The sequence below is a fragment of the Mauremys mutica genome, chromosome 6 (genome assembly GCF_020497125.1).
Source record: "Mauremys mutica isolate MM-2020 ecotype Southern chromosome 6, ASM2049712v1, whole genome shotgun sequence".
NCBI classification, from domain to species: domain Eukaryota; kingdom Metazoa; phylum Chordata; order Testudines; family Geoemydidae; genus Mauremys; species Mauremys mutica.
In genome coordinates this window covers 83,907,214-83,934,018 of record NC_059077.1, presented here as the reverse complement: position 1 = coordinate 83,934,018, position 26,805 = coordinate 83,907,214, and the positions used below count along the sequence as shown (strand labels likewise).

Sequence of the window (26,805 nt, the reverse complement as noted above, 5' to 3'; positions counted from 1 at the left end):
ACTCAGGCTGTGCTCAGACCAGCCCTGGCCTGGCCCGCCCCAGCCGCTTCCGGGCCACAGCTGCTCATGAATAATTAACAACGTCATAAATAATTAATACGACGATTTACCACGGGGGTAAAATGGTTAATGCCGCACGCAGGCGGGGAGCAGCCGAGGCAAAATTACCTGCAGCGACGACATAGTCGCTGGTCTTCGTTGGTCGGTGGCGTGTGATTGACTGGTTGCATCCTACGGATTTGATTGGCTGTCACGGCACGCAGCAGGCTGGACCAAAGGTGCTGATTGGTTGCTGGAGCTTGCCGTGGCTGGTATTGGTTGTTAGAGCTGGGGGGGGGGGGGCGCGCGGCTGAATGCCTTGATTGGCTGTGCGCGTGGACCGCCAGGGGCGCCCGTGCTTTGGCTGGTCATTGGCGCTCCCTCGGGGTGCAGGGAGGGGTCGAGCGGCGATGGCGTGGTTGTCTGGGCCCTGCTGAGCCGGGCCCGGCTCTGTGCCCGTCCCCTGTTCCTGCCCTGCCGCGCGGGTTGGTTTCGCCCTGCGCACTGGTAGCGCCCGCAGCTGCCGCCGCCCGGAGGTGGCGGGGCGGCCGCGGCCATGATGAAGGGGGCGCTGGGGAGCCCGGTGGGCGCCGCCATGCAGGAGAGCTTCGGCTGCGCCGTCGCCAACCGCTTCCACCAGCTGCTGGACGACGAGTCCGACCCCTTCGACGTCCTCCGCGAGGCCGAGCGCCGCCAGCAGCAGCGCAGGAAGCGCGATGAGGCCGCGGCCGCCGCCGCCGGCGGCAGGAAAGCCGGCCCCGGCCAGAGACCCGGCCCCGCCGCCGGCAAGAGGGAGTCCCAGAAAGAGCGCAAGGTCCTGCAGCCCGAGAGCCCCGCGGCGCCCGGAGCCCCGCCGCAGCCCGGTACGGGGAGCGGCCCGCGCACCCCGCGGGAGGCAGTTGAACTCTGCCCTGTGGGTGGGCGGGCGAGGGTGCGTGCACGGGCGGGCGGGCGGAGCGGTGGGTTCCTGCTGCTCAGGGCTGGGGCCGGCCGCGGCTACCGCCTGGCCCTGTGCCGGGGGGTGTCTAGCTGGACGCGGGGAGTCTCTCCGGGAGCAGCTGTGAGCCTGGGCTGCGGCGCTGGCCAGGAGAGGGTGGGAAGCGCTTGGCCATGGGCCTTCCGAGAACGGTTCAGCGATGGCAGGTAGGCAGGAAGCCTGCGTGCGGGACGGGACGCAGACAAGTGACTGGGCCCAGGTCACCTAGTGAGTCTGGCGAGCTGCCCACAACACACCGCCTGGCGTCCGGCCCTGCCTCACCCGAACCACAGGACTGGCCCCTCTCTCCCTCGCTGTCTCTTATCTTCCCCAGGCTTTTCTCCTCCAATCATCTCTTGATGTTTGAGAGCTGAAGAACTTGGAGATCAGCTGGTTGTGACTTTAAAGAGGCAACATTTAAGTTCAAATACATGACCAAGTGATTATCTTGGTTCAGCATAAAAATGAGTTTAGAAATGAAGTTATACCTTTGCTCAGCAGTAGGTGAACCAGCTAGGGCCAAAATCTGTGTACAATTGAATTTATACTTTTAATGTTTTTATTTTCATGTTCTGAACACAAAAACTGTTCAGATAGCAGATAATCAGATGCACAGACTAAACTGTGGTGGTGTGACTTAACCCCTTTACATTTTATAAGTAAGTCCACTCTTTGTTGAAGATGAGAGTGCTTCTGGTAGAAATGTAGTGAAACTGCTCTAATAGCACTGAAACTAAAATACGTAGAGGTAACACTGTTTCAAGTGCATGAGCCAAAATAATTTAGGAGAGTGGTGACATTGCGATTGAGCATTTACTAAGGTTGTCTTTACTTTTTAGCATTTTGGAGGCAAGCCTGAGTGATGCTGAAACACAGCTCAGTGATTTAAAGATCTAATTTAATAAAGAGAAACTACTGATGTCTGTAAAGTGATTTAGAAGAAGAGGGCTAGTGTTACTAAATAACAAAGTTGACCACAAGCATTTGTGGATCCTATAATCAGATTGCAGTTATATAACATCAGTTGAACGTGAACATCTTAATGGAGCCAGGATGTCACTTCTGTTTTTAAGTCCAGTGTTGCAGAACTCCTGCCAGAACAGTGTGCATCTGAAAGTTCACTATTTTTTTATATATATATATATATATAGGTTCTTGTATCGCTTTCAATAGTGTAGTACCTGAGCACCTTACACCTTATGTATAGAACAATTTTAGATACAGGCTTGCCAAGGCTGTGATTTGTTTCCAGTACAAAATGAGCTGTGCAAATGTAAATATTGTATATCTGGTTCTAAATATTGCAATGGATTCTTTATATTTTGGAGCACTATAGTAGTAGTTGATTTACTAATCCCTCAGAGTAAACTGAACACTATGGGGTGGTTCTGTGTGGTGCTTGTCTTCTCAGTCCTTCAGTGTGTGTTTTGGCCAGTTGAGTGTTTTGCGGTCTCTCAGCACCTAAGGTGCTAGAGAAATGACTCGGACTTTTGAAGAGCCCAGCAGCACCTGCTTTCTGAGCTCAGATCTGTTTGTTTCATGCCTGCATTGGTGCTGTAGCATAATTCCAATCAAGGATAAACAGATCTCTCTTTTCAGTTGTTTTCTTTTCAAGTATGTCATCAAATGAGGAAGGAGAGCCATTCTGCAACTTCAAACCCTGTCTGTGGCAGAGCAGTACTGAAGACCCCTGACCATTTTTGTTGCATTGTCTGCCTTGAAATTGACCAAAATGCTCTGGGGGCCAATGTCACCCTGAGCACCGAAGAAGCATCAGTAGAACCTCAGGGAGATTACAATAAGAATAGCACCAGGCTGGCTTTGACTACTTTGAAGGGTAATTCCTTAAAGTTAAAACTTTGAGTTGGTCAAGACTGCTGAGTGCTAAGATTTGGTACTAGAGCTGTTTACACAGTGCAGGCCCAACTCTTCTCTGTTAAATCTGGCAGGGCAGCTTTTCTATCAAAGTAGCTGGTAATGTCATCTTCAGAGCTGAAGGCTCTGCCAGGCATTTGTGGTCACTGGTACTGCTCTTCAGGTCACAGGACGAGACAGTCTTTTCCAAAGAGGGAGGAGTTCCTGAGGAGTGGCTAGCAGCACCCCACTGCTCGGTATCTGCATTGTAGCCTCTATACCAAAGGTGGGCCACATCCAGCCCACAGGACCGTCCTGCCCAGTCACTGAGCTCCCAGCCGGGAGGCTACCCCTGGCCCCTCTCCTGCTGTCCCCCCTCCTCTGCAGCCACGCCGCCATGTAGGCAGTGCTCTGGGAGGCAGGATTGCGTGCTCCTGCCGAGCAGCGTGTCTGGTTGCCAGACATGCTGCTCTGAGTGGCATGGTAAGGGGGTTGGATAAGGGACAGAGGTTTGGGGGTCAGTCAGGGGATGAGGAACAGGAGTTGGATAAGTGTGGGAGTCCAGGGGATCCTGTCAGGGGGCAAGGGTGTGGATAGGGAACTGGGGGGTTGGATAGGCGTTGGGTCCCAGGGGGGCTGTCAGGGAGCAGGGGTGTGGATAGGCATCGGGGGGCAGTCAGGGGTCTGGGAGCAGGGGGTTTGGATGGAGATGAGGTCCCAGGGCACGGTTAGGGGCAGGGATCCTGGGAGGGGGTAGTTAGGGACAAGGAGCAGGGGGGTTTGGATGGGTTGGGTATTCTGAGGGGGGCAGTCGGGGCGGGAAGTGGGAGGAGGCGGATGGGGGGTGGGGGCCAGGCTGTTTGGGGAGGGACACCCTTCCCTACCTGGCCCTCCATACAGTTTTGCCACCTCAATGTGGCCCTCGGCCAAAAAGTTTGCCCACCCCTGCTCTAGACTCTCTCCCTCAGTCGTTCATGTACAAGTAACAAAAGGGGATGCCTCTTTGAGACTAATCCTGTGCAAGGCTGCCATGAAGCTAATAGTTAGGGCCCTACCAAAATCAGGGTCAATTTCAGTCAGAGTTTTAAAATCAGTCAATTTAACATTTTTAGATGTTTACATCTGAAATTTCATGATGATGTAACCGTGGGGTCACAAAGCTGTTGTTGTGGGGTTGCAGAATTGCCACCATCACTTCTGCACTGCCTTCAGAGCTGGACTCTGAAGTCAGCAGCCATGGAGCATCCTGCAGCTGGAAGAGGCTCATGGAGGTGGATCTGATTTCCCCCATGCAGCTGGGGGCTCCTAGCATGCAGGGGCTCCAGCTACTAATCCTGGCTAGGCTGAGAGAGAGATGGGATTTCCTCTTTCCACTGATTTTCCTGCCGCTGAAGAACGTTCTTAGATGTGGGTCTGATGTTCCCACGAAGCTGCTGGGAAAACACCAGCTGTGGGCTTCTAGTTGCTAGTCTGGGCCACGCTGGGGAGGGACAGGGCTTCCTCTTCCCCTGCAGCGTGTGTGAGATTAGTTGTTCCAAATACTTCCTGCTAATCAAAATGACAAAAGATCTCTGACCCACACTAGATTTCAGGGAAGTAAATCAGTATGTTGTCAGAGAAGGTAATAATAATAGGTAATAATTGGAGATATACCAATCTCCTAGAACTGGAAGGGACCTTGAAAGGTCATCGAGTCCAGCCCCCTGCCTTCACTAGCAGGACCAATTTTTGCCCCAGATCCCTAGGTGGCCCCCTCAAGGATTGAACTCACAACCCTGGGTTTAGCAGGCCAATGCTCAAGTTGAAGACGGACACCCTGAAAGGCAGCTGATGATGCACTCTGGACTTAATTTCAGTGCTCAGGAAGTATTTCTATGAGCATATATACAGCCATAATCTGATTTGCAGTTGAGGAACATTGCTACCAATTTTGTGACTTGTCTTCTGGGAGAGTGTTGGCTTCATATGTTTTCATGAAAGCCACAACTATAATCAAGCATATCTGCATAGGCAGGAAGGGCATATGTCTGTCTGTCTTGAACAACTGACTGATTAAGAACACTACTCTGAAGAGTTTTGGATGACTGATCTATATCAACATTGGGGTGTTCCTAATATTAGGGTTCATGATAAACTACCAAAAATCGAAACTTGTCCCTAATAGGCAATTAGAATTCTTTGGAGCCTTGCCTGTATGTGGTTTGACTGAAAGCCTACTGCCTGACCCAGTACAGGAGCCAGAGCATCACCAATTTGACAGAAAAGAATACGCAAGAGCTTGTTAAACTCCTTACAGGCTGAATTTGGCAAAATTGTAGAGTTTTCTAATGATCCCCACATGTGTTGAAGAGTACAGCTTTATTTTAAAGATAAGTGAGGTGTTTTCTTGAACTGGCTTGTAATAGACTTCAAGGGACTTGTTACTAGACTTTTTTTGCAAATTAAAAGTTTAAGTACTTGAACAGCCAAGACTGGTTCTGGTATTAGGGTTAGAGTACTACTGTGCAATTTTCATTATAGTAGCTTTATCTAAATTATTTCGTTATGTAGGTTACTTTGACTAGAAAAAATTGCTAGTTAAGAGCAGTTCCTTGCAACATATAAAATCTGAATATAAACATTCAGCACTTTTCAGACAGATTTGAATTTCACTTATCTAGACATACTGTGACTTCAGATCTTCAACTAGAAAAACTGTCCCTCTGTCAGGCTCTGCTCAAAAGTTCTATGTAATATTCTTCAATATAACTTTTTTGTGGTTTGAATGGAGGTTTTGTTGTATTTGCATACTACTGTAAATCAACTGCCTTTTTTTCTTTGTCTTGACTGGTTCTCAACCTTTATTCCTAAGTGAGTTCTCACTTAATCATGGAGCTCACCTGAAAGTGAGTGGTTCATAAAGCAAATGGAAGTCATAAGTCCAGTTGTCTATTAGGTGTTAGCCTTGCACAGCTTAATATTAAATCTTTTTGAATCCAGAATACTCTCTCTAGGCTTTGTTGTTAATTAGATGACACAATAACAAGAGCAGTACCATTGTTAATTGATCTAACCTTTTTTAAAAAATCTCTATTCTTCAGACTACCAAGCTTCTGGTGCTTCCTTATTCTTTCAGAATAGTGGTGGATGTTTACTGTTCGCAAATGCCTTGTTCTTTGGTCCTTGAGCTGTTTTTGTGTGTGATGATAGGGCAAGGGGAAGGGTATGAAATGTAGGTATTATAGCTTTTGTAATGGTCCCTTGATGTTAGTTCAGCTCACCCATTCTTAAAACAGTGATCAAATTGCATTTGCCAGCAATTTATTGAAAGGGCCCAGTGAAATGCACAGTTTGCATTCTCTACCAGTCCAGGCAAATAAAAGTTGCTGATCCTGCAGTAATAAAAAGCTCTGTTCAGTTTGTCTCTAAGCCTATTATGAACATTTTAGGAGATTTGCTTCCTATCTTTAGCATGTACACTTTGGAGATGGTGTAGTTTAGACATCATCCCTGATTGCTAAAAGATTAATTAATATCCACCGTTTTAGTGGGTAGTAAGACACTGAATGTTTCGAAGAATCGAAGATCATGATGGTAGCTGTGAAAACCACAATTTTTTTTTATGACTAACTTCAATATCATTATTCCAGATATATAGGCATGAGGTTGTACAGGGGGAAACTGCTGTAGGTGATTTTGTTACAGAATGCTGGCATATTGAAAGCACAAGATCACAAGGTGGAAGTCTATCTCCATTTAGTTCACTATGTTTTATTGTATGAAATAGATATCAAAAATAGTTCTTTTTAAATGCAATTTCCTATCCTTTTTAAAGGAAAAATGAAAAACAAATTCTGTTGGTTACAACTGTACTTCTTCCTGAGTCATTAATGAATTAATGTCCTGTATGGTGCCATATCTTATGTCAGTGACCTTTGAATTATAGAGCACCCTCCCCCTTCTCAATTCTAGTCAATCAGTACAGTAACCTTGCTTTGATGTTTAAATTCATTGTATTTTGAGCTTTCCCAAAACTTTCAATTTTGTGTGCCATAGATTTTTTATAGTTAAAATAAACGGCACTCAAGACTTGGGGGTAAGGGGAGCGAGGTATGATAGCTGGATGTTTTGGCAACTGAGTAGGGAATATTTGGATGGGAAGGGGTTGGAACACCTATTAAGTGTGGATGTTGGTTTTGTGTTTTGATAACCACAAGGCATTTGAGGCTTTAGATAGTGGGTTTTTAATTCCTTTATTTTTCCACTGTAATGTCATGACAGCAACTAGGTGCCCTGCTACTCATTCTCAATATCTGTTACTACATGGAACAGCAGTGAAGTATGTTTGCTGACCATTTTTTAAGAAATGTCAAGCTAAGTGTTGACAGTCTTATCATTAGGCTTCAATGTCAACAGCCCAGTGGGAAGAATGGGACAGCCGACCCTGTTCACAGCTAGTTGTTTTGATCTGCCTGCATGCTCATGCAAATATCACACTATCAGTTAGCATTTTGAAAGCTAACCTTCATAACACAAAGCTAGAGACTTTTTTCTTAGTTGTGCTAAATTTTTAACTGTTTAAGAATCCGTTTTCATTTTTGTGGCAAATTGAGATATATGAACAGGGCAATTTATATGATCATAATCACATATATAGGGCCTTGTGTTAAGTTTGATGATGGAATTGCTCTGTTAGATGGGACGTAATAGTGTGGCTCTGATCACTTGTCTTATGTAATGTTAGCAACCAATTTGGACTAGATTAGGGATGTTAACCTCAGCTTCTGGCCACATTCCAACATTACTAAATATATTCTGCATATCTACATTTTTCCCTTTGATTTCAAATTAATAGCGTTCTTCACTTACTGTTTATATAATGTTGTGTATAATCTGTTGGCTGTACTTCAGTAATGGGCAGAATGATTTATATAGTTTTTAACTTGCTCTAGTTTCCAATTCTATAGGACAGATATTACATAAAAATGTTTGCTCTAAGGCTAACCTGTTTGGAGTTTTCAATTTAAGTTGGGATAGCAATTTTCAGTGTAGTAACCTGCATTATATTTCCTTTATGGAAGGTTGAGTGAACTCCCTGAATCCCATAAATTTCTGTGGCATACATTAGCTGCCCAAAAGTCAGAGAGTGGAAGTTAGTGAGGGATATGTGACTAGCTTAAATAAGCCACAATTGATGAAGATGTTGCACAGGAAGGGCTTGAATTAAAGTTCCACAGGCATGTGTTGTGAAAGTCCTGAATTATGTGATCATATATGACCTTTTCCACGGGACCCCGCCTCATTCATTGAGTGTCTCCAGGTGTTTAACACTTGTCATGCAAACCCTACACTGAGCCCGTTATTTTCCATGTGTGTTTCTATAGTGCCCTGGTGACCAGGGTCCCAGGGGGTGGCCACACTGAGGCATAATTAGGGCAAACTGCAAAGAATGGGGCAGACAATCCCCAAAGCTAATGGATATTCCAATACTTAGATTTATCAAGCCAGCACAAACCAGCTTCTATAATACCTTACTGATTACCCAGAAGTCAAAACACAGTTCTCTTAAAAGCAGTCCAGTCTTTGGGCTCCCTCCTAGGCAGCCAAGTCAAATATGAAAGTTCTACTAATCCCAAAGGATTGAACACATTACCTCCCACAATATGTGCTTACAGCCAATTCTTATTAACGAAACTAAAAATTATTTTAAAAAGGGAAAAAAAGTGAGTGAGTATTGGTTAAAACATCAGTATACATACAGGCATGAGTACCGTTCTGATATCAGTTTCATAGTAGAGATGCTGAGCTTTGTAGTTGCAAAGAGTTCTTTCAGAATTAGTCCACGGGTTATAGTACAATGTTCATATTCATAGCTATCCAGGTGGGACTGAACATCTGTCTTATGGACTCAAGCTTCCCTTGCATAAAGAATCAAGATCTGAGATCAAAAGATCAGGTCCCAAGAATCTTTTATATAGTTTTCTAGCAGCCTCTTAAACAATAGGCTTTTGAAGTAACCTATTTCCTAAACATCACTGGTAATTAACTACATGGATTAACATAAGGTTATTATTCATTAAGCAGTTCATATACAGTTTACCACAAACTTCAGACATATAGACTGACATTTTCACCCAAGATTCATCTAAATGTTAATATTCCCTTTTGATCTCTGAATCAATAGCTATAGTAATAGACAGGAACTGTCTGTTTACATGGCTAACATCTAACAAGATATAAGTAAACACATACAATTAGTATCACTTCTAATTCTCTAGCAATACAGGTTTGCATTTCAAAGTTCTAGTCTATCTAACATGGAATGGCCCTAATTACCATTTACATACTCTTCTAAAGGTTGAACCTGAGTCAATTAGCCTGTGAGCTGCTTAACCCTTTCTGGCCATGTTTCACAGCTCTCCTCATGGTGTCTGAGTACTTCATAAAGATTAATGAATTCATCCTCTCAATGTCCAGGTTAAATTCAGTGGTGGTATTACCCTCGTTTTATAGATAAGGGAACTGAAGCACCGAGGCCAAAATTGCCAAGTGACCACTAATTTTGGATGCTCAACGTGAGACACCTGTGCTCTGGTTTGTTTTAAGATTACTTAGGGTTTGTATAGCTCTTCATATGTCCAAAACTCATCTTCCATTGACTTCAGTTGCATTTGTGTGCTCAACACATCTGTGTATCTGGGCCTTTGGTCACGTTTTGGGCACTCAGAAAAAGACACCACTAGTAGCTAACTAAAAAGTTTGGTTGAAGTGACTTGCCCATTAACTCATTGGAATTCAGTGGCAGAGGCGGGGATAGAATTCAGTTCTCCAAGGTGGCATTAACTACAAGACCATCCTTTCTCACTTTCTGCAATCCCCTGCCTCATTCACTACACACCTTCCAAATTCTGCAACAGTTGAGGCAATGATACTATATACAATAGCCTTATTCATTTCCAGAGCACCATGCCTCTGCCATTGAATTCCAATGGGGTCCTATGAGAAAAATAGTATGGGATCATGTAATTTAAAGACTGTATCGTGCTGCTTCCATAAAAGGGGAGAAAATTATGATTGCATGGGCCACCTCAATTCTGGATTTCCTGAGTGCTTGGCTTTGCAACCTTCACATACACTCATATGTAATTTTTTGTGTAATTTCCTAATTAAAAAAAAAAGTTTTTAATTGTATGGTGTGATAAATAAAGGGAGGGATATCTCCCTTTGATGGACAGCCAGACAGTTAGCTGTAAAATCCCTCTTGGTAGCCGTTCTTTACTTGCTTTACGTGTAAAAGGTTAAAAAATCCCCCAGGTAAAGAGAAAAAAGTGGGTACCTGACTAAAAGTGCCAATGGGAAGGTAGAACTTTTTTAAATTGGGAAAGAAACTTTCTCTTTGTCTGTTGTTCTCGGGCTGCAGGGACACAGGCAGTAATGCTGTAACCAGCTTTAAGTCAGGTATGATTATAGATTATCAATTCATACCTCGAACCTACTTATCTAGAGCCTCAGATATGTAAGTAAAATTAGGGAATGTCTAAAAACATGCAATTAGGGTTATTTCTTTTATTTCTTACTGGCTTGTGGACTCCTCTGTGCTAACCCCAGATGCTTTTGTTTTGCTTGTAACCTTTAAGCTGAACCCCCAAGAAAGCTATTTTGAGTGCTCGATTTTTGGACTTGCTCTTTTAAAATCTAGCAAAAGCCGAAGTTCCAGGTATATTTTCTTTCTTTTTGTTTTTAATAAAATTTACCTTTCTTAAGAACAGGATTGGATTTTTGGTGTCCTAAGAGGTTTGTGCGTGTTGTTTGATTAGCTGGTAAGCACAGCTAATTTCCTTTTTCTTCTTTCTCTGCTCTTCCCCAGAGGGGGAGTGAAAGGGCTTGAGGTTACCCCACAGAGAGGAATTCCCAAGTGTTCCTTCCTGGGTCCAAAGTCGTTGTGGTTTTTTTTTTTTTTTGCATTTGGGTGGTGGCAATGTTTACCAAACCAAGGTCAGAAAAAAGCTTGGGCGTTTAATACAAGCCTGGAGTAGCAAGTATTAATTTTTAACTTCATTGCGGGCCCCACTTCTGCACTCGGAGTGACGGAGTTGGGATTCAGCCTTGACATATGGCATCATAATCACACCCACCTGTTTCATCAGCAGGTTAGGTCCATTGCATAGACTTCTTCCATTTAAACTAATGGAGTAACTAATAGCCGTATAATTAGAGTCAAGGTGGGTGAGGTAATATCTTTTATTGGATCAACTGCTATTGGCGAGAGAAGCTTTCACACAGTTTCTGCTTCAGCTCTGAGTAAGCTCGAAAGCTTGTCTTTCACACAAATAGCAGTTGGTCCACTAAAAGATAATACCTCACCCATCTTATCTGTCTAATATCCTGGGACTGATATGGGAACAACAACACTGCATACAGCAGTAGTAATTGTCACTCTCTATGGACGACCACTAGAAAGGGATGGGTTTCACATCTGTTTACTGATTGTAGAGGAATGTAGAAACTGAGGACTCCTGGGTTCAATTCCAGGTTGTGGTGGAATATGTTCTAAGGAGTATAAATCTGCCTGTTTTTGTCCCCCTCTGCTCCTATTTACATCCAGCTCCCTGACTCCTGTTCCCCATCCTCTGGCTCCTGCAGCAGCCTCGCTTCCCCTCTGCTCATTCCTCATCCCTCTGAGTTCCAGTCAGGCTGTTCTGCCATCTTGCTGTCTGGGTGACCACAGAGGGAGGCAGAGTTCCTGTAACACTTTTTTTTTTTCTTTTTTTAACATGAGCAAAATGAGGTATTTTTCCTAATCTTGTTTTCTGAAATGGCTGCACTGTTAGCCAAAACTCTCCAAAATTTTCAGCCTGGGGCAGATGCCTGGCATGGTAATTTCAGCCTGACTGGCTAAAGTTTGGAGTTATAAGCAACAGAAATATGGTCTTTTATGGTAGGAAGTGTTAGGCAACCTTGACCACAGGTGGTGCTACCAGCTCAGCCTATAGTAACTTGGTAGGAGTGAAAAACTGGAGGAATATATGGTGGCATAGTCATCTCTTTTGAGCCAGTAGTCTGGTAATTGCAACTAAATCTATTAATGCTGCTTATGTTTAGACTCGTCACAATTTTTTTGTGTGCAGGTCAGAAGCGAGCTCCTAAAAGGGGAGAACAACAAGGATGGAATGATAACAGGGGAACGGAGGTAAAACAAGACAAAGCCGAATGGAAACCTTCCTTCAGGGAATACCGACCCTATGAAAAGGAGAGACAAGTGGAGTTCACAGTAGAAAAGTATGTATTTCTAAGAAGATGCAAGGTGGCCCTCAATGAAGGGTTTGATGTCCTGAGAGGCTTTGATGGACTACCATTTAGTTAGCCTAGTTTTATCTTTATAAAGACTGATATGACAAAGAATCAGTTCTCAAGTAAATCATCCTGTATTTATATTGTAGTCAGAATGTTGTATGGGTCTGGTGTCTTCACGTCAGTTAAATTTCTAATGGAATAATACAAGCTTTTTTGGTAGTTAAGCAATTGGTTTAAAGGTCTGGTTTCAATGTCTGCCATATAGAACTTAATGTTTCATGACTTCTGCATATGAGTATTCACATCACCAACCAGATTTTAAGTAATTGTACATCTAGGCCCCATAGACTCTGAAGCAAAATAGGGCCAAATTCTGTTAATCCTTAAATTCTGTGGCAGTGCTCACTTATTGTATCTCCATGAAATACCTCTGCCCAGATGTATATAACTAGCTCGTAGCTAAAAATAATAGATGCACAACTTGTCATTGCTTGTTTTCAGCAATGGCTGTGTTTGATATATATTTCCCCCACCCCCACCCCCAAGGCATCTCTCTGGGTTTCAGTGGTTAGTGTTGTCTGGGCAGTCAAGCTCAGAATATCCTTCCTGCCACGTAAGGATAGGTGGGTGGGGAGCTTGTAGTCAGCTTCAGCAATTCATTTCTCAGTTCCCTGGGTCCCAGTTGCTGCTCTATCCTCTAAGTTGCCTAGCGGTGCAACCTGCATTTCTTGTTACCCCTGTTCCTTAGCTGAAAGCTGTGGCTCCTTTTTACCACCACCCCTCTTTTCTTCGCTCCCCAAAAAGAAATGTGAAGAGCGTGCACTGTAATGCGGTTCCCTCTTGTGGAGAAACGTGCAGAGCAAGAGGTAGTTTCAAGCAGACCCCAGCAGGGCAGGGAGACAGAAAACAATGTGGGTTGCCTGGCTGCAGCAAAGTAACACATGCTGCAGTAAAAATTTGTTGAATTCTGTGGTATCTTGGGGGGGGGGGGGGATGCTAGATTCCACAGAGTCAGAGTCCAGGGGCCCTGAGTGAGATGAATGGGGCAGCTCACATGTTTCAGAGCTATCACTTCAGATTGCTTGCAGACACCGATGGTTATTGGTTAAGCATGGGTCACATTTTCAAGGTTATTTTCACAGCCATAATGGTTAGAAACTTAAAAAAAAGTAAATGAAAGATGAGATTATGGAGTATAACCCTGCAGCTAGGGGTGGATTTTGCACCCAAGTCTACAATTACAAGAGTACATGGAGGTGCCCTACTTACACCCACATTAGTTAATAAACCAGATCTACTCCTGACTATGCTGTATGCTGCTTGGTTAGTGAACTCAGATAAGTCAGTCTTGCTTTCTGTGTTTGTATTAGAATTCTTCTTGAGTTTCTTGTACTCATGGGGTTGAACCTGTTTTGTTAATTATTTCTCATGATTCATATATTCTAGGACTGGAAGGGACCTTGAGAGGTCATTGAGTCTAGCCCCCTGCCTTCACTAGCAGGACCAAGTACTGATTTTTGCCCCAGATCCCTAAGTGGCCCCCTCAAGAATTGAACTCGCAACCCTGGGTTTAATAGGCCAATGCTCAAACCACTGAACTATCCCTTCCCACTTAATAGTCTGACTTTAAAAAATCCAATGCTTACACCCTGCTACATGCAAATCTAACACATGAGGGCAGTAATAGTGCCTAATAAAATGCTTTTAGATGTTTGGCATATTTAGAAAAAAGCAAACAATTAATAGTCACTATTACTAACATAAGGATAAAAGAATGCAGACCTAAAATTCTTCTCACATTTAGCTTCTGTCTTTTTTTAATGCAGACAAAGAGCAGCAGACTGGGCATAAGATCAGTGTAGCGTAAGATGTGATCTAAAAACTTTTAGTAATAGTGAGTGAGTATAATAATTGATCTATTATGACAGCTGCACTAAAGCATCCCTATGACACCAGATTTTCTCCTACTAACTTTTATGTAGAAGTAGTCTAACTAAAAATCTTCCTTGTCTTTCAGGCCAGTTGACAGATTTGACCGGGAAAGACCAATGAGAGGTCGTGGAGGAGGAAGAGGTGGAATGCGAAGCAGAGGAAGAGGTGGTGGGATGAACAGAAGTCTTAATGGCTATGACCAAAGAGGGAAACGGGAATTTGAAAGACAGAGTGGGAGTGATAAAACGTAAGTACTTTGTGTAACTACTGCTCTCATCTAATATATTGATAACAAACACATACCTTAAACATTTCAATATCTTTTTGAAGTGTTGGAGTGGGAAAGGAGTGTATTCAACAATTTAATAGTGCTTTTGGTTTGGTACATCAATGAGGGATGAATTTCTTAATTTGAAGAATACTGTTTCTGTCTCTAGAGGAATCAGAACAGAAGACAAAAGGGGTGGAAGTGGAGCTCACAACTGGGGAACAGTAAAAGATGATCTGAGGTACATGCAGATTTGTGCCCATTCTAGTTTATAACAATTTCTGTAAAGTAATATGCTTGATCACAGTTGCCTTTATTTCAAGCTTTATCCATTCACTCTGTCTTTAACTGTTATGGTCCCTTTGCTCAAGCTTACTGAGTAGATCCTAGCCTGAAGGAGATTCTTCATTTGTGGCAGGCTTCTAAGTATATATTTGCCTAGGGCCAAGTCATCTTTTGACTAGAGTGAAATATAATTGGCTTTCCTATTTTAGTAAACGGTGGGCTTGTGTAGTAAATGGTGGGCACTGTGATGGCCTGTGTCAATTTTAAAGAGAATTCTACAATTCTAACAAGTATCTAGGTCTTAAAAATTGTTCTGTACTCTTTATCTGGTTCTGTTTGAAATCGCCTTGAACCGGAAACAGGACCACAAGCCACCTTTTCTATCCCTTGACACAGCTGGAGATGTGCTGCTATTTCAGCTAAATATTATTCTGGTAACTGCATAAGCCAGCTTTCCTCCAAGGGGACATAGCAGGACTGACTTGCTTATCTGGGTCCTCCTCAGCTGGCTTACCCTGCGGAGAAGGGAGGCAAAACTTATAATTTATAGCGGTCTCTGTAATGGCCATTAAATTCTATTCTTACTCATTGCATTGTCTAAATAACGTGCTAGTCTTTATATATAAACAACTTAATAGCTCACAAATGCATATTTTTGTAATTTGAACTTTAAAATAACAAGTTTTTCAAGGGTTAAAAATGGGAGATAGAGTTAATTATAACATAAAATAAATCAGCTGGGTAATCTTAAAGGCTTAAGGTAAAACTTTCAAAAGTTTGTACCTTCCATCAATAGAAGTTGGTCCAATAAAAGATGATACCTCACCTACCTAGTGTGTCTCTCAAAAGCATGTCGGTCATCTGGGCATTCCAAGTGCTGTTGAAAGTCAATCAAAATGAATTAAAAATGAAACTAGGTATATGAAATGGTATAGAGAAGGTCAGTTGGGTATTTCTAGTTTACCTTTTCTCATAAAACAAGTGAACATCTATTGAAACTTAAAAATCAAATTTAAAGCTTATTAGGACATTCGACATATTACACAGCACACAACTAACTTGTGGAAATTGGGGCCGCAAGACACTGAGGCAAATATATATGATTCTAGAAAATTCATGTAAAGGCATTAGGTCTGATTGCTGTGTAATTTTCTCATATCCAGAACATACATACTTTTGGGTTTCACATATTTGTGGATACCACTTCCTCCAGCCAAGGATTTCCAGTGCTTCTGACTGTATAATCCTGTATTACTAGGACACTAAACTAGTCTCATTTAATGGTTTTGTTGTGGTTTTTGGGTGATCAGTAGATTGGGAACTCTTATGATCACAAAAAAGTTCTGATAGAACTCATCTATACATTTCCAGACAAGGTACTATCTTCATTTGGTCATGAAATATGCACATTTACAAATAATGGGGTTTATTGAACTGTAAGCTTTCAGTATAACCTAGGGATCTTTTGTTGTCCCCCGTGGCGCGCCCCCCCCACTTTCTATTTTGCAGTGAGATGGAACAGACTGCTCCTGTGGAAGAGACTGCAGAAACAGAGGATCACCAAGGGACACCTGAAGGAGAACCTCTGACCAAGTACAGTCTGTCTTGAATATCTTAATTCTAAAATGCAAACAAAATAACTGGCCAGTGCCAATATTCTTGATTCATGTGGGGAGACATTCCAAGACCATGCCTTTCAATGTGTCTGTAAAGCACTTAGCAGACATTTGGCACTTTATAAATATTTTAGAATGGAAATACATACCTGGCAAAATGGGGCTCCAGTCTCAGTTGAGGCCTTCAGATGCTACAATACATACATACTGATTCTAAGTAGTGGCAATATTAACCTGTTTTTTTTGTTGTTCTTTTTTTTAAAAAACCTCTAGCTCAGTAACTTAGATAATAAATTTCTGTAACGTATAAACTTGTATTTAAATGAGAGAGTCCTCTCTAAGTTATTCTTAAACTCTATAAGGAATATAAATGATATAGTGGCGTTCTAGTTCCCAGTTTATTTTTAGATATGTTACAACAGACATTTTACTTGTAAAACAACCCCTCATCAAGGTACCTGTGGAACCATATAGTGATAACACGACTGAAATACATTGATTCATAAGGGAATTTTTTGTTAGTCAGGGGTGTCTCCTATACAACAGGAACTTCTCCCTTGAGAAGGCAAGAGTGGCCTTCCTCCTCCAAACCCGATTTTAAAAAAATGACTGCTTGGAAAGAGTGTTGTGTTGTTTTTTAAAGCTAAGGTAAATTGAGATGTTTGCATCCTGATACTCAGTCGTTGGTTCTGATCAATGTCCAAATGTGAAAATTAATTTTGCTTCAAAAGATCTTAATTATCAAGTTAGAAATTAGATCAACTCAACCGTTTTTAAATATCTCCAGCTTGAACACTACCAACACAAATAGCTTGTAGTGAAGGGGTGGTGACATCAAAGTAAGGAGCAATATTTCAACCAACATTTCTTTGTTTGAAGTTGGAAAGAATATCACTATCTGACTGTGTTTTGGGTCAGCCATTAGACAAAAGTTGAAGGCATCTAGTTTATTTCCAGCCACTTCACTACGATTTATGTACATCCATGTTCAAGTTGGAGATATTTTATAAGATTCTAAGTTGACCTAATTTTTCAATTATGCAATTAACATATTTGGGTTACTCAGTGTTTTAAAGTAACTGTGGGGGAGGAGGGTCTCTTGGACAAACTTGAGTTAAGAATGTTGTTTCCAGAAACTTAATTTTCAGCAGACTTAAATCATGTGGGCAGTGCAGGTAATCTACATAGAACTTAACTCTTATGTATGCCCCACTATACACTTTAACAGAGCTAAATATTAAAAATAGTGGTTAAGCCTTTTTACTTGAGTGTCCTGGGTCATGTTTCAGAGTCTCACATAATTTTCCTCTTTATGGTAGTTGAAATCAAAATCAAATTCAGCTGTCCTAGCTCTTTCTTTGTAAGTACATGTGTTCTAACCTCAGTTTTCTACTGAACATAGAGACATGAAAAGTACATCCAACTGTAGTGGGCAAATCTGGTTGGCTTTTAATTATGAAACTAATAAATGTGTAAGCTTATCACTCTGTAGCTATTTCAGACTATTCTCTTCAGAATCAATAAGATATATCTGTATTTTCTTACCCTGCTAAGGCTTTCATTGCAGACAGGAAGGCTAGAAACTTTCCTCCTCAATGGAAGTTTAGATGTAGGAGAAGTCCACAGCAATCTGGAAGAAAGCAGTACATGCAAAGGTTCTGTGAAAGGCACACTATCATATAGTATCTTACATCAATGTAAATGACTCTTATCCTGAGACTTCTCAAAGCTGCGTGCAAACTAAAAACATATTAAATATATGGGTCTCACTGTGACTATCTCTGGGGAAGATAGCAGCACAATGAGCCCACACTTCAGAAGAGCGAGTAAATACCATATCTAATAGAGGCAGAATATATAATCAGGGATTGAATTTATTCAGAACTTCTGCTAACACCTACACTCTTGCACAAAGTCAGACTGGGACAGTACCTTTATGACCTTTGCTGTTCAGAAGCAGGGGTTAGTTGAATAGAATACTCATTTTAGTCTGTTTAAAATGACTTGTTTTGGTGATCCTGTGTGCCTAATGCCCCGCTTCCTCTTGGAGGCTCTGCCTTCCAGAGTTGCAGTCTGTTGGCAGGTAATGCAGTAGCAACAGAGGCCTCCTGGTCAGGCAACTTAACAGGGGCCCCAAAATAGCTTTAACCTTCCCAGACTTAAATAGTTAATTTTGACGACTTTAGAGTTCAGTGATTCCAGCTGCCTTTTAATAACCACTTGCAGTCAGGCACTCTGTTTCAAGTGTCATCTGAAAGCTCGAACTATTTAGTCATTCCCTCCCTTCTCAGTTTATTAGAACTGATCCTTTTAGGAAAAAGACCCCAGAAATTGGGTATAGCATTTGTGAGGCTGTAGAACTATTGTTACTTTCCTGGTCTTGCATTTAATAACCTGGGAGGCTTTTAATAGTATTGCACTGCAAGCCTGTATATACCTTTTCTGCCATCATCACTAGATTCTTGTCCATCTTACTGTTCTTCAGCTTTCATTTTTATATTGGTGCCAGGCAGCATAGTTTGTCTTGTATTTATCTAAGTGTAACCTTATCTTAGTTCTATTTCCCATATTTTTGAATTGTCGAGATTCCTTTCTAGCTTCTTTTTGTTTGCAGCCTCTCCTGACACAGTGTGCACACTATTAAGCTATATGCATGCTGTAGTATGAACATGTTCCAGGATGTAATTAATATATTAAACTATAAAAACAGTACTGGTCCCAATTGTCTTTATATTCCCATTTTTATAATTACCTGGAAGACTTCTATGGGGCTTGTCTGCACAATTGGTTTAGGAACTTGTTAAAGCATTTTTTGAATAGTAGCTAGTAATATTTACAGAGATATTCCTCATTTTTTCTTATTTTACCTCTTATTGAGATTAGACTTATTTCCTTGATCTGCTACTTACTCTTGGTATTAAATCTGTCCTTTTTCAGTTCTCTGGCACCTAATAAATTCACAGTTAATTACCACTATTCGTTCTACATTTCCTTCTTATCATTCTTTCTTTAGGAAACCTCCTGATCTGTTTATCTAGCTACCATTTTAATAGCTCTATACAGCTAATCTATAGGTTTAGACACATCCTCATTAGCATTTCATTCAATATATTTCTCAGTTTTGTTTGCAAAACTGATAGTGTTGATTGTCTCACCTACCAGCCTGTTGGTATTCTGGAACCACTTATTAGCTTGATTAACCTTTTTTCTTAACCCTTTGGCTAATTGTCTTAATTTTAATTTTGGCACTAAAATGTATTGTTGCTATCGTTTTCTGATTTTTCCGGCCCACCCTCCCATCAGCTAGTTACACAATGTAGGTTGAATCTTTTCAGTTGAAGGTAAAGTAAAGATTTTGCTGTCACCAAACTCTAAGCCATGCTTTTAGTGTTTACCATCTCTTAAGGTTTGTCCCTGGCTTCTTTTAGAACTGGTAATGTGCTATCAGGCAGATATGTTTGTGATTCCAGCCCCAACCCCTTCTGTATATTACTGTTCATTCAAACAAAGCAATCTCTCTGCAACCAAGAGGAAAAGACACTTTAAACTAATGCTTAGTAAAGGGATATATCCAAAAAAATAGAAAAGAGAAACTGAAGCACAATTGAAAAGTAATGTGCAGCATTACTAAAAACCTCTTAAATGTATACAGGGATACCAAGCTAATTGAATTACAAACTTATTTTATTACTGTCTTGCCGTGAGGCCCCAGTCGGGGACTCTGCAAGGTATTGTGCAAACATGTTGTAAATGGTAAATCCCTGCACTCAGGAGCTTATAACTTTAGTTAATGAAAACATTCAACAGCTGGATAAAATAAATGGGTAGGAGTGGAGAGCAGGAGGATGAAGTAACAGTATGAACATCGTTTTCAAGTAGACCTTTAGTGCGCACAATGTAGTTTGCCACAGTGTTATCACGATCTTAAATCCAAATTGAAATTATTTTCTTCAGGTCTTTTGTTAAGCCCTTGGTGCTAGCCCTTGGTGGTCTCAGAATTTTAGACCTTCACGTGGACCTGCTTGTTACTTGCCAGATAAAACCCGTACTTCAAATAAAGGATCCACTCAGGCTGTCTAAGGGTAGGTTTACACTTACCTTCCCCGTCGACGCGGTAAGTTCGACTATCAGACGTGATAGTTCGAACTCCGGAAGCGCCGCGGTCGACTCCGGTACTCCACCACTGCAAACGGCGGTGGTGGAGTCAACGGGGGAGCCGCGGAGTTCGACCCCACCGCGTCTGGACGGGTGAGTAAGTCGAACTAGGGTACTTCGAATTCAGCTACGTTATTCACGTAGCTGAATTTGCGTACCCTAGTTCGACCCCCCCTTCTTATTGTGGACCAGCTCTCAGTGACTTTTATCTTCCTTCCGGAAAATCTCTAGAATGTATATCCCCATGCAATTCTTGGGCAGTTGGCATGTGGTCAGCTTTGATGCAGATGTATACCTGTTAAATCTCACAGTTCCCTCATTGCTTTCCAGTCTTCAGCACTTAATCTTCAGATTGGCCATTTCTACTTTAGTAGAATCTCCTCCTGTTGTACTATAATCTGTAGCATTTTTGAAATACAAAAAGAATTCAGGAAGAATCCTAATACTCTTACTGGCTTCCTTCTCCATTCCTTGCTTTCCTGAAGGTAGTATACCTTTTATATAGATTTCCAACAGATCCCTCTTCAATATAGTGAACACACCATATAATCTTTCCCCATACTACTTATTGCCCCAGGGTCACAGTTAAATCCTCATTCTCAGCACTACATCCAAAACTGTTTTAACTACCCTCAACATTTGGCTTGTGTAAACTGAACATAATTTGTGAAGTTCCTAGACAAGACTATTGAGACATGCCAAGAGATGGGTTTATGTAATTCTTTTATGACTATTACATGATGATTTCTTGTTTTAGGAAACCTTATTTTAAAAGCTCTTCAGTCTGAGAGCCCAAATTAAAATTTTTCCTTTTGCTTGTTTTCCTTTATTATCTTGATATTCAGTTAAGTGCTTTCTCCTTCTACCAAGTTTCTCCTGCTAGATCCTGCAGTAAAGTGACACACACTGTTGCTATGGAGACAGATGTGTCAACATTATGACTTCTACTGCAGGATCAAGTTGAAAGAAGGAGTAAGCCCTTTCTCTCATATAATCTAATACCGTAATCTTAGAGATTGTGCCTATCAGATGTTCATTGAACGCACTCCTATAATCTAAAAACAAATACATAATATGCTGCTGAAGTTAGTTCTGACTCCTCCTGCCTCCAAGATAAAACTGTTCCCCCTTTCATATTTCAAATTTCTTTTTACAAAGTACAAAATGAAGTAAATCTATTCTACGCCAAACCCTAATGATCAAAAGCGTTGTGCTTGAGGCCAACAGGAGAAGCAAAGTGCAGATCTTGAGGGCCTTTCACCATAAAATGGCCTAACAAGCTTTAGGACATTCAAAACTTGTTCGTAAAACGCCTCAATTAATCTCTACCATTGTGGCAATGCATTGTGGGGGAAAAAACAGCTTTTCAGATGGCCATGACCCAAACCACATTTATATAAACACCTTTAATTACAACCAGAAACTAATATGATGAGCTCTCTGCAGCTAACACCACATAGTGAGCAATGCACTAGCTATGGCTTCCAAGTGCCCTTCAATGGTAGTCACATATGGAGCATATTGTAAAAGTTTGCTGTACCAGACTGGATTGTGGCATGGTCTGCATCTTAAAGATTGTGGGAAATGTAGCCAGATGTTGATAGAAAGGGGCTTTCGGCCACCACCTATCTCATTCTGGGGAATCTACAAACGATCAGATATAGAAGTCTTTCAGATTATGAACTTTGTCTTCCCTGTGTGTGCTTGCTTTTTGTCAATCTGTCCTACTTCATATGCTTCCTGGGACATACCAGCATTGTCAGTCTTCATCCTGATTGACATTTAGCCAGCTTGATCTCATCCATGCCTTTCTTGGCCAGTTAATGAACCACATCATCCAGGTCTGACATCAGAGCTGCATGTTACATGCATATTGATGACTACACAGCCCAAATTCTATCTCTCCCTCGGTCTCCTGTACACATTTTTTAAAAAGGGGCTAACAAAGTAGAATCCTGTGATTACCCAAAACAACGTTCTGGAACTCCTGAGAAGTGTGATTCTCTGAAGCATGATTCTGTCTAGTCTTGTCAGTCGGCAGGACTGGCCCAACAAAACCTTGTGGTCAGTGGTGTCCAAACCTGCTGACATGTTAGTCTGAACTTATTGCTAGGAGTAACTCCACCAGCAAAACTGCAAGGTCTATGCTATACCAGATCAAAAGCCAGACTGGCTTAATCTGGAGTTCATGTTCCTTGACCCTTGTTAGCTGTCCCAGCTGTGCCAAACCTTTTCATGATAAGGGAAGTTAGAGACCGCAGTAGTTAATGATTGGTTTCAAATATAGCATGAGAAATTATGAAAGTAAATGGGTCTATGCTTCAGGTATATTTTCTGTAGTACAATTTCTTCAGATACAATTCAGAGATGGCAGAGAATCTGAAGCATTCAAAATATTGTATTTAGCAAAGTAGTCTGTCTTTAGGTTTTTTTGTTCTTCCTGGAATATAACAAGCTAATGGTTTTTACTTTACAACTATAAACCTTTAGAGTTGCTGAAGGGGAGCCAGTGGAAGAAGTAGCTCAAGAAATGACTTTAGATGAGTGGAAAAATCTGCAGCAACAAAGTCGACCAAAGCCTGAATTCAACATCCGGAAGCCAGAATCCACTGTTCCTTCCAAAGCAGTGGTGATTCACAAGTCAAAGTATAGAGATGATGTAAGCATTGCTTTAGGATTCTCTAAATTCTGCTTTCACCCAGAGTTAGGACACTGGCTCCTACCTGATTCTGAACAAACTGGAAATAAGTGTTCATATTTCAAGCTCCTGTAATCGTGTGCAAAAAACCCATCAGATTCATTTTGTCCAGTCTCCAGGCATCCCTTTTTGTATTATGAGCATGGAATGCTTGACATATCAAGTAGTAGTTAGCCCAGGTAAAGTTTCAGTTCTGCTTACTTTATGGCTTAGTTTTAGGAGATTGAAGTCTGTCTCCTTGCCTGTGTGCCACCTTATGTACAGTTCTCTTAACTGAATTGTAGGCACAAGTGAACTCTGTTTACTAAATGTTTTATATTTTAACTTTGAATCACTTTTTGATACACCTGGTGTTTAGCTTACTTGTTGCTTTACTAATGATTTTTTATCTGTGTATACTGGAAATTCAGTTTCCCAGCATCATCAGCATACCAAGTTGTCCTGAATCTGGTCACTATTGGTGAACCACTTGAGAACATCTGAACGATTTTTATGAGGACTGTGGTACTGCTTCTTAAAGTGATCGAGGAGAGCTTGTTTTATTTTCCATAACTCTTGTTCTGCTCAGAGCCACTATACTGTTATAACTAAAGTTGTAGGGTGAAATCTTGGCCCCATTGATGTCAGTGGAACCAGATTTCTCCTGTAGATTCTTGCCTAGACTTACTTAAACTGTAAGCTTTTCAGGGTAGGGAAGTTGCTGTGTCTGTTCAGCATCTGACAGGATGGTGGGGGCTTGATCCTTGACTGGGACCCTTACACACTAAGAATCTGAATTAAAAAATTGATTCAGCATGTGTTGGTCACTGTTGGACTGGGTAACTTATTGGGCAGATTGTACTCTGTATGCTGTTTACAATCCTACATCTGTGTTCCTGTAGTGTGGCTTTAGACTTCCCTCAATTACTAGCCTACTGAGTTTAGGACCTGTCTTTCACAGAATCTGAAGAATATACCTTAAATTTTATTTTACTCCTGAGTAGACTTTATGGCCGGCAGTAAAGGGGCCCTAGTATGACAAGAAACGGGCCCTAGAGGAGTAGGGACTTGTCTGGTACAGGTATTCCTTAACACGGGCAATCTATTAGACTTCAAATTGGATACATGGGGAATATGATTTGCTGTACCTTTATAGCAGTAACAGGCACTACTGGTGGTGTATTGTAAAGGCTGTTATGGGAAATATTCTTTTAGTACACTAACTATATTAATGCTAATTAAATTGTTGCCCTCTACAGCAACACTAGAGCTATAACTGTAGCAAGGCCAATACCGGAATGGATCAGTGGTAGCAATTAAGTAGATTGCAGTGTTCCGTTCTTATTCCTTTCCAGCCCTTCCTTAGAGGGTCTCTCATGAGTAAACGCTTTGGGCCAGATTGTGTGCTCCTTCTGGAACTGTTGAGCTCTTGCCACAGAGGATTTTCTCAGTGTGGGAGTTCTCTGGTGGTATAGAGCTGGCATAGCAGTTTCCTATGTGCTTATGATTAACTGCACCCGAGCCAGCGTAGAACTAGCCTGAGAATGGAGGAGCTATAATAGTCTCCCTTGTTACCCCCACTGCCACACAATTTAGGGGCTCCTGGATATCCAGGAAGTCTGACTTTACTGGTGTGCTACTTGGTTTGTAATATAGTAACTCTTTTGAAGCTCTGAGCAGCATGCTAATTGCAGATAAATTCACTTTTAGATGTTAAAGGAGGATTTTGAGGATGACTCCCACATCTTCCGAAAAGCAGCTAATGATATAACTTCTCAGCTGGACATTAACTTTGGGAATCTTCCTCGTCCTGGGCGTGGAGCCAGAGGAACACGAGGAGGTCGTGGACGTGTCAAAAGAGTCGAAGATACTGGGCCTAGACCAGAAGTGGTGGTAATTTGATTTTGTGGCTATACTTTTCTAAATGACATGAGAAGTCGAGGTCTTTATTTATTTATGTATTTATTTATTTTTTGCTGAGGACTTGTGTTTTCCTTACACTACTGTACCAGGCTTTCAGTCCATAGTATGTTGCTATACGTGGTGAAATTGCAATTCAGATTGCAAATAGCTTTTTTTTATTTGTGAAGAGTTCACATTCAAAGGTCAAAGTTCAGGTCACTCTTATGATAGCTAGAAGGAGTAGTACAGGAGAAGTAACTTCTGGTTTCTGAAAAGAATTCTGATAAAATCAGGGAAATAACTCTGCACTTAAAATTACTAAAAGCTGTAGCCTTCAAGCAAAATTACTGTGTAATAAGATTCTAATACTTCCTGTAGCTACTAAGAGTAAAGTTAATAAATGTTGCATCCTGCAGGTTAAGACGCAGGAGGTACAATCCTCTATTAAATAAATGACAAGTATCTGCCACTTTCCATAGAAACCCCTGATTTAACATACTCAAAACTATTCTCCTCATAGAACTGCTTCTTTCACAGTTGGTATCATACCTGCCAAGGGTTGCTACCATTGAGGTATGAAAACCAGAACATCTGGGACAATCCTGAGTCCATAAAACTGGGCAGCTGGCAGTGTGTGCTGAGCATCATACAGATTTTCTGGGGGAGCTACCTCAAAAAAGGGACAGTCCTGGAGATACATGGGCTGGTAGCAACCTTATACTACTTGAAGGTGAACAAATATGGAGGATTTTTTTTAATTAAGTAAAATCCCCAGGGTTCTTTCAGTTCAATAAGGATAAAGTTTGAAACTTTAAAAGGGACATGGAATTAATCCCTCTGATGCTTTCGTTCAGTATAGCTACATTCTGAAAACACCTAGTAAATCAAATGTGCATCACTGTAGCATTTTGCACACAACTAAAAATTAACTCTTCAGTTTTTCAGTGTTTAAAATAACTTCTCATTCACTTTGAATGGTGAGCTGCTTCCTGTGTTTGTCTATAGATTTCCAATAGCTAGAATCTGAAGTATCAGGAAAATGTCACTTCCCCTTCAGTCACTATCCCAACACCATAAATATACCCATACCACAGTGACAGGTACAAGTCTAGTACCTGCATAGAAATAATGATGGATACAAAACAGTTTAGAAATAAGCATTGAATGCCTCAATGTAATTTAGCAAATAAATAAAATGGAACTAGTTCTGAGATAGATTGGAGACTTCAGATGTGTCCTGGATATATGTGTTTTTCTAAACTTACTTCCTCATTTTGTAGACACAAATCGTTGCTCCAAATCCTGATGACCCTGAGGATTTTCCTGCTTTAGCTTGAAAGAACTGTCCTGAATGACAGCACCTCAAAGTAGCTGTGAAGAGACCAGTTTTATGTTGCTGTGGAAAAGGATCATCTGAGTCTGAAGGAAAAATGGATTTTTTTTTTCTTGTGTGAAATGATTGCACTTCTATGGTATTGAGGGAAGGGGGCTCTGGAGAGATCAATGGACTGGGATCTTGCTACAGATTCCAGCACCTCCTTTTGGGATAACTGTGTGAAGGCTTATGGTATTATACTCAAGGGATTGCAATAAAGTTCAAGAGTACAGTGTTTAAAATGTGTATATAAAGATAATTTAGAATTTTCCATGAAAGCACAGTGAAATGTAAGCTGTACAACATGGTCTGCTATTGGAAATCTGTAGCAAACCCCTGTAGACACTTGAAAGCTGCTTTCCCTACTCCATTGAGTGAAATGTACCTTTGCATATTTTAAGCAGTTATACCGCAATTTTCATAAGTTGACAAATAAAGAAAACTGCTAATTGG

At 41.4% G+C, this 26,805-nt stretch overlaps 2 protein-coding genes across 6 annotated transcripts in view; one reads left to right on the top strand and one right to left on the bottom strand.

The window, feature by feature from the left end:
- The first annotated feature begins 375 nt into the window (after window positions 1–375).
- On the top strand, window positions 376–26,805 carry HABP4 (hyaluronan binding protein 4). 3 transcript variants are annotated; one of them, XM_045021004.1, is made up of 8 exons: window positions 379–902; window positions 11,977–12,127; window positions 14,160–14,321; window positions 14,512–14,583; window positions 16,137–16,220; window positions 22,889–23,057; window positions 24,786–24,968; window positions 26,258–26,805. In XM_045021004.1, exons 1-8 carry the CDS (start codon window positions 596–598, stop codon window positions 26,312–26,314), a joined length of 1,185 nt encoding a protein of 394 aa, XP_044876939.1. In that variant the 5' UTR covers window positions 379–595; the 3' UTR covers window positions 26,315–26,805. The 3 variants fall into 3 exon arrangements, with proteins under 3 accessions (XP_044876940.1, XP_044876939.1, XP_044876941.1); XM_045021006.1 differs by lacking the exon at window positions 379–902 and adding an exon at window positions 1,047–1,182; XM_045021005.1 differs by lacking the exon at window positions 14,512–14,583 and having other exon boundaries at window positions 376–902.
- CDC14B (cell division cycle 14B) overlaps window positions 14,820–26,805 on the bottom strand; it is a 92,479-nt gene continuing 80,493 nt past the window's right edge. For 2 of the 3 annotated variants that reach the window (XM_045020993.1, XM_045020996.1), the window contains exons 13-16: window positions 17,789–17,873; window positions 16,393–16,434; window positions 15,458–15,504; window positions 14,820–15,142 (exon numbers count right to left, since the gene is read on the bottom strand). In XM_045020993.1, the coding sequence (XP_044876928.1) occupies window positions 15,043–15,142; window positions 15,458–15,504; window positions 16,393–16,434; window positions 17,789–17,873 (274 nt within the window). In that variant the 3' untranslated portion in view covers window positions 14,820–15,042. The remainder of the gene's footprint in view (window positions 15,143–15,457; window positions 15,505–16,392; window positions 16,435–17,788; window positions 17,874–26,805) is intronic. The other variant, XM_045020994.1, reaches the window with a different exon arrangement.

Excerpts from the sequence above, each read along its gene's own strand:
- HABP4 (XM_045021004.1), top strand. The coding sequence starts at position 596 with ATGATGAAGGGGGCGCTGGGGAGCCCGGTGGGCGCCGCCATGCAGGAG. Across the intron at positions 903-11,976 it reads CGGAGCCCCGCCGCAGCCCG|GTCAGAAGCGAGCTCCTAAA; the intron begins GTACGGGGAGCG and ends TTTTGTGTGCAG. Across the intron at positions 12,128-14,159 it reads GTGGAGTTCACAGTAGAAAA|GCCAGTTGACAGATTTGACC; the intron begins GTATGTATTTCT and ends CTTGTCTTTCAG.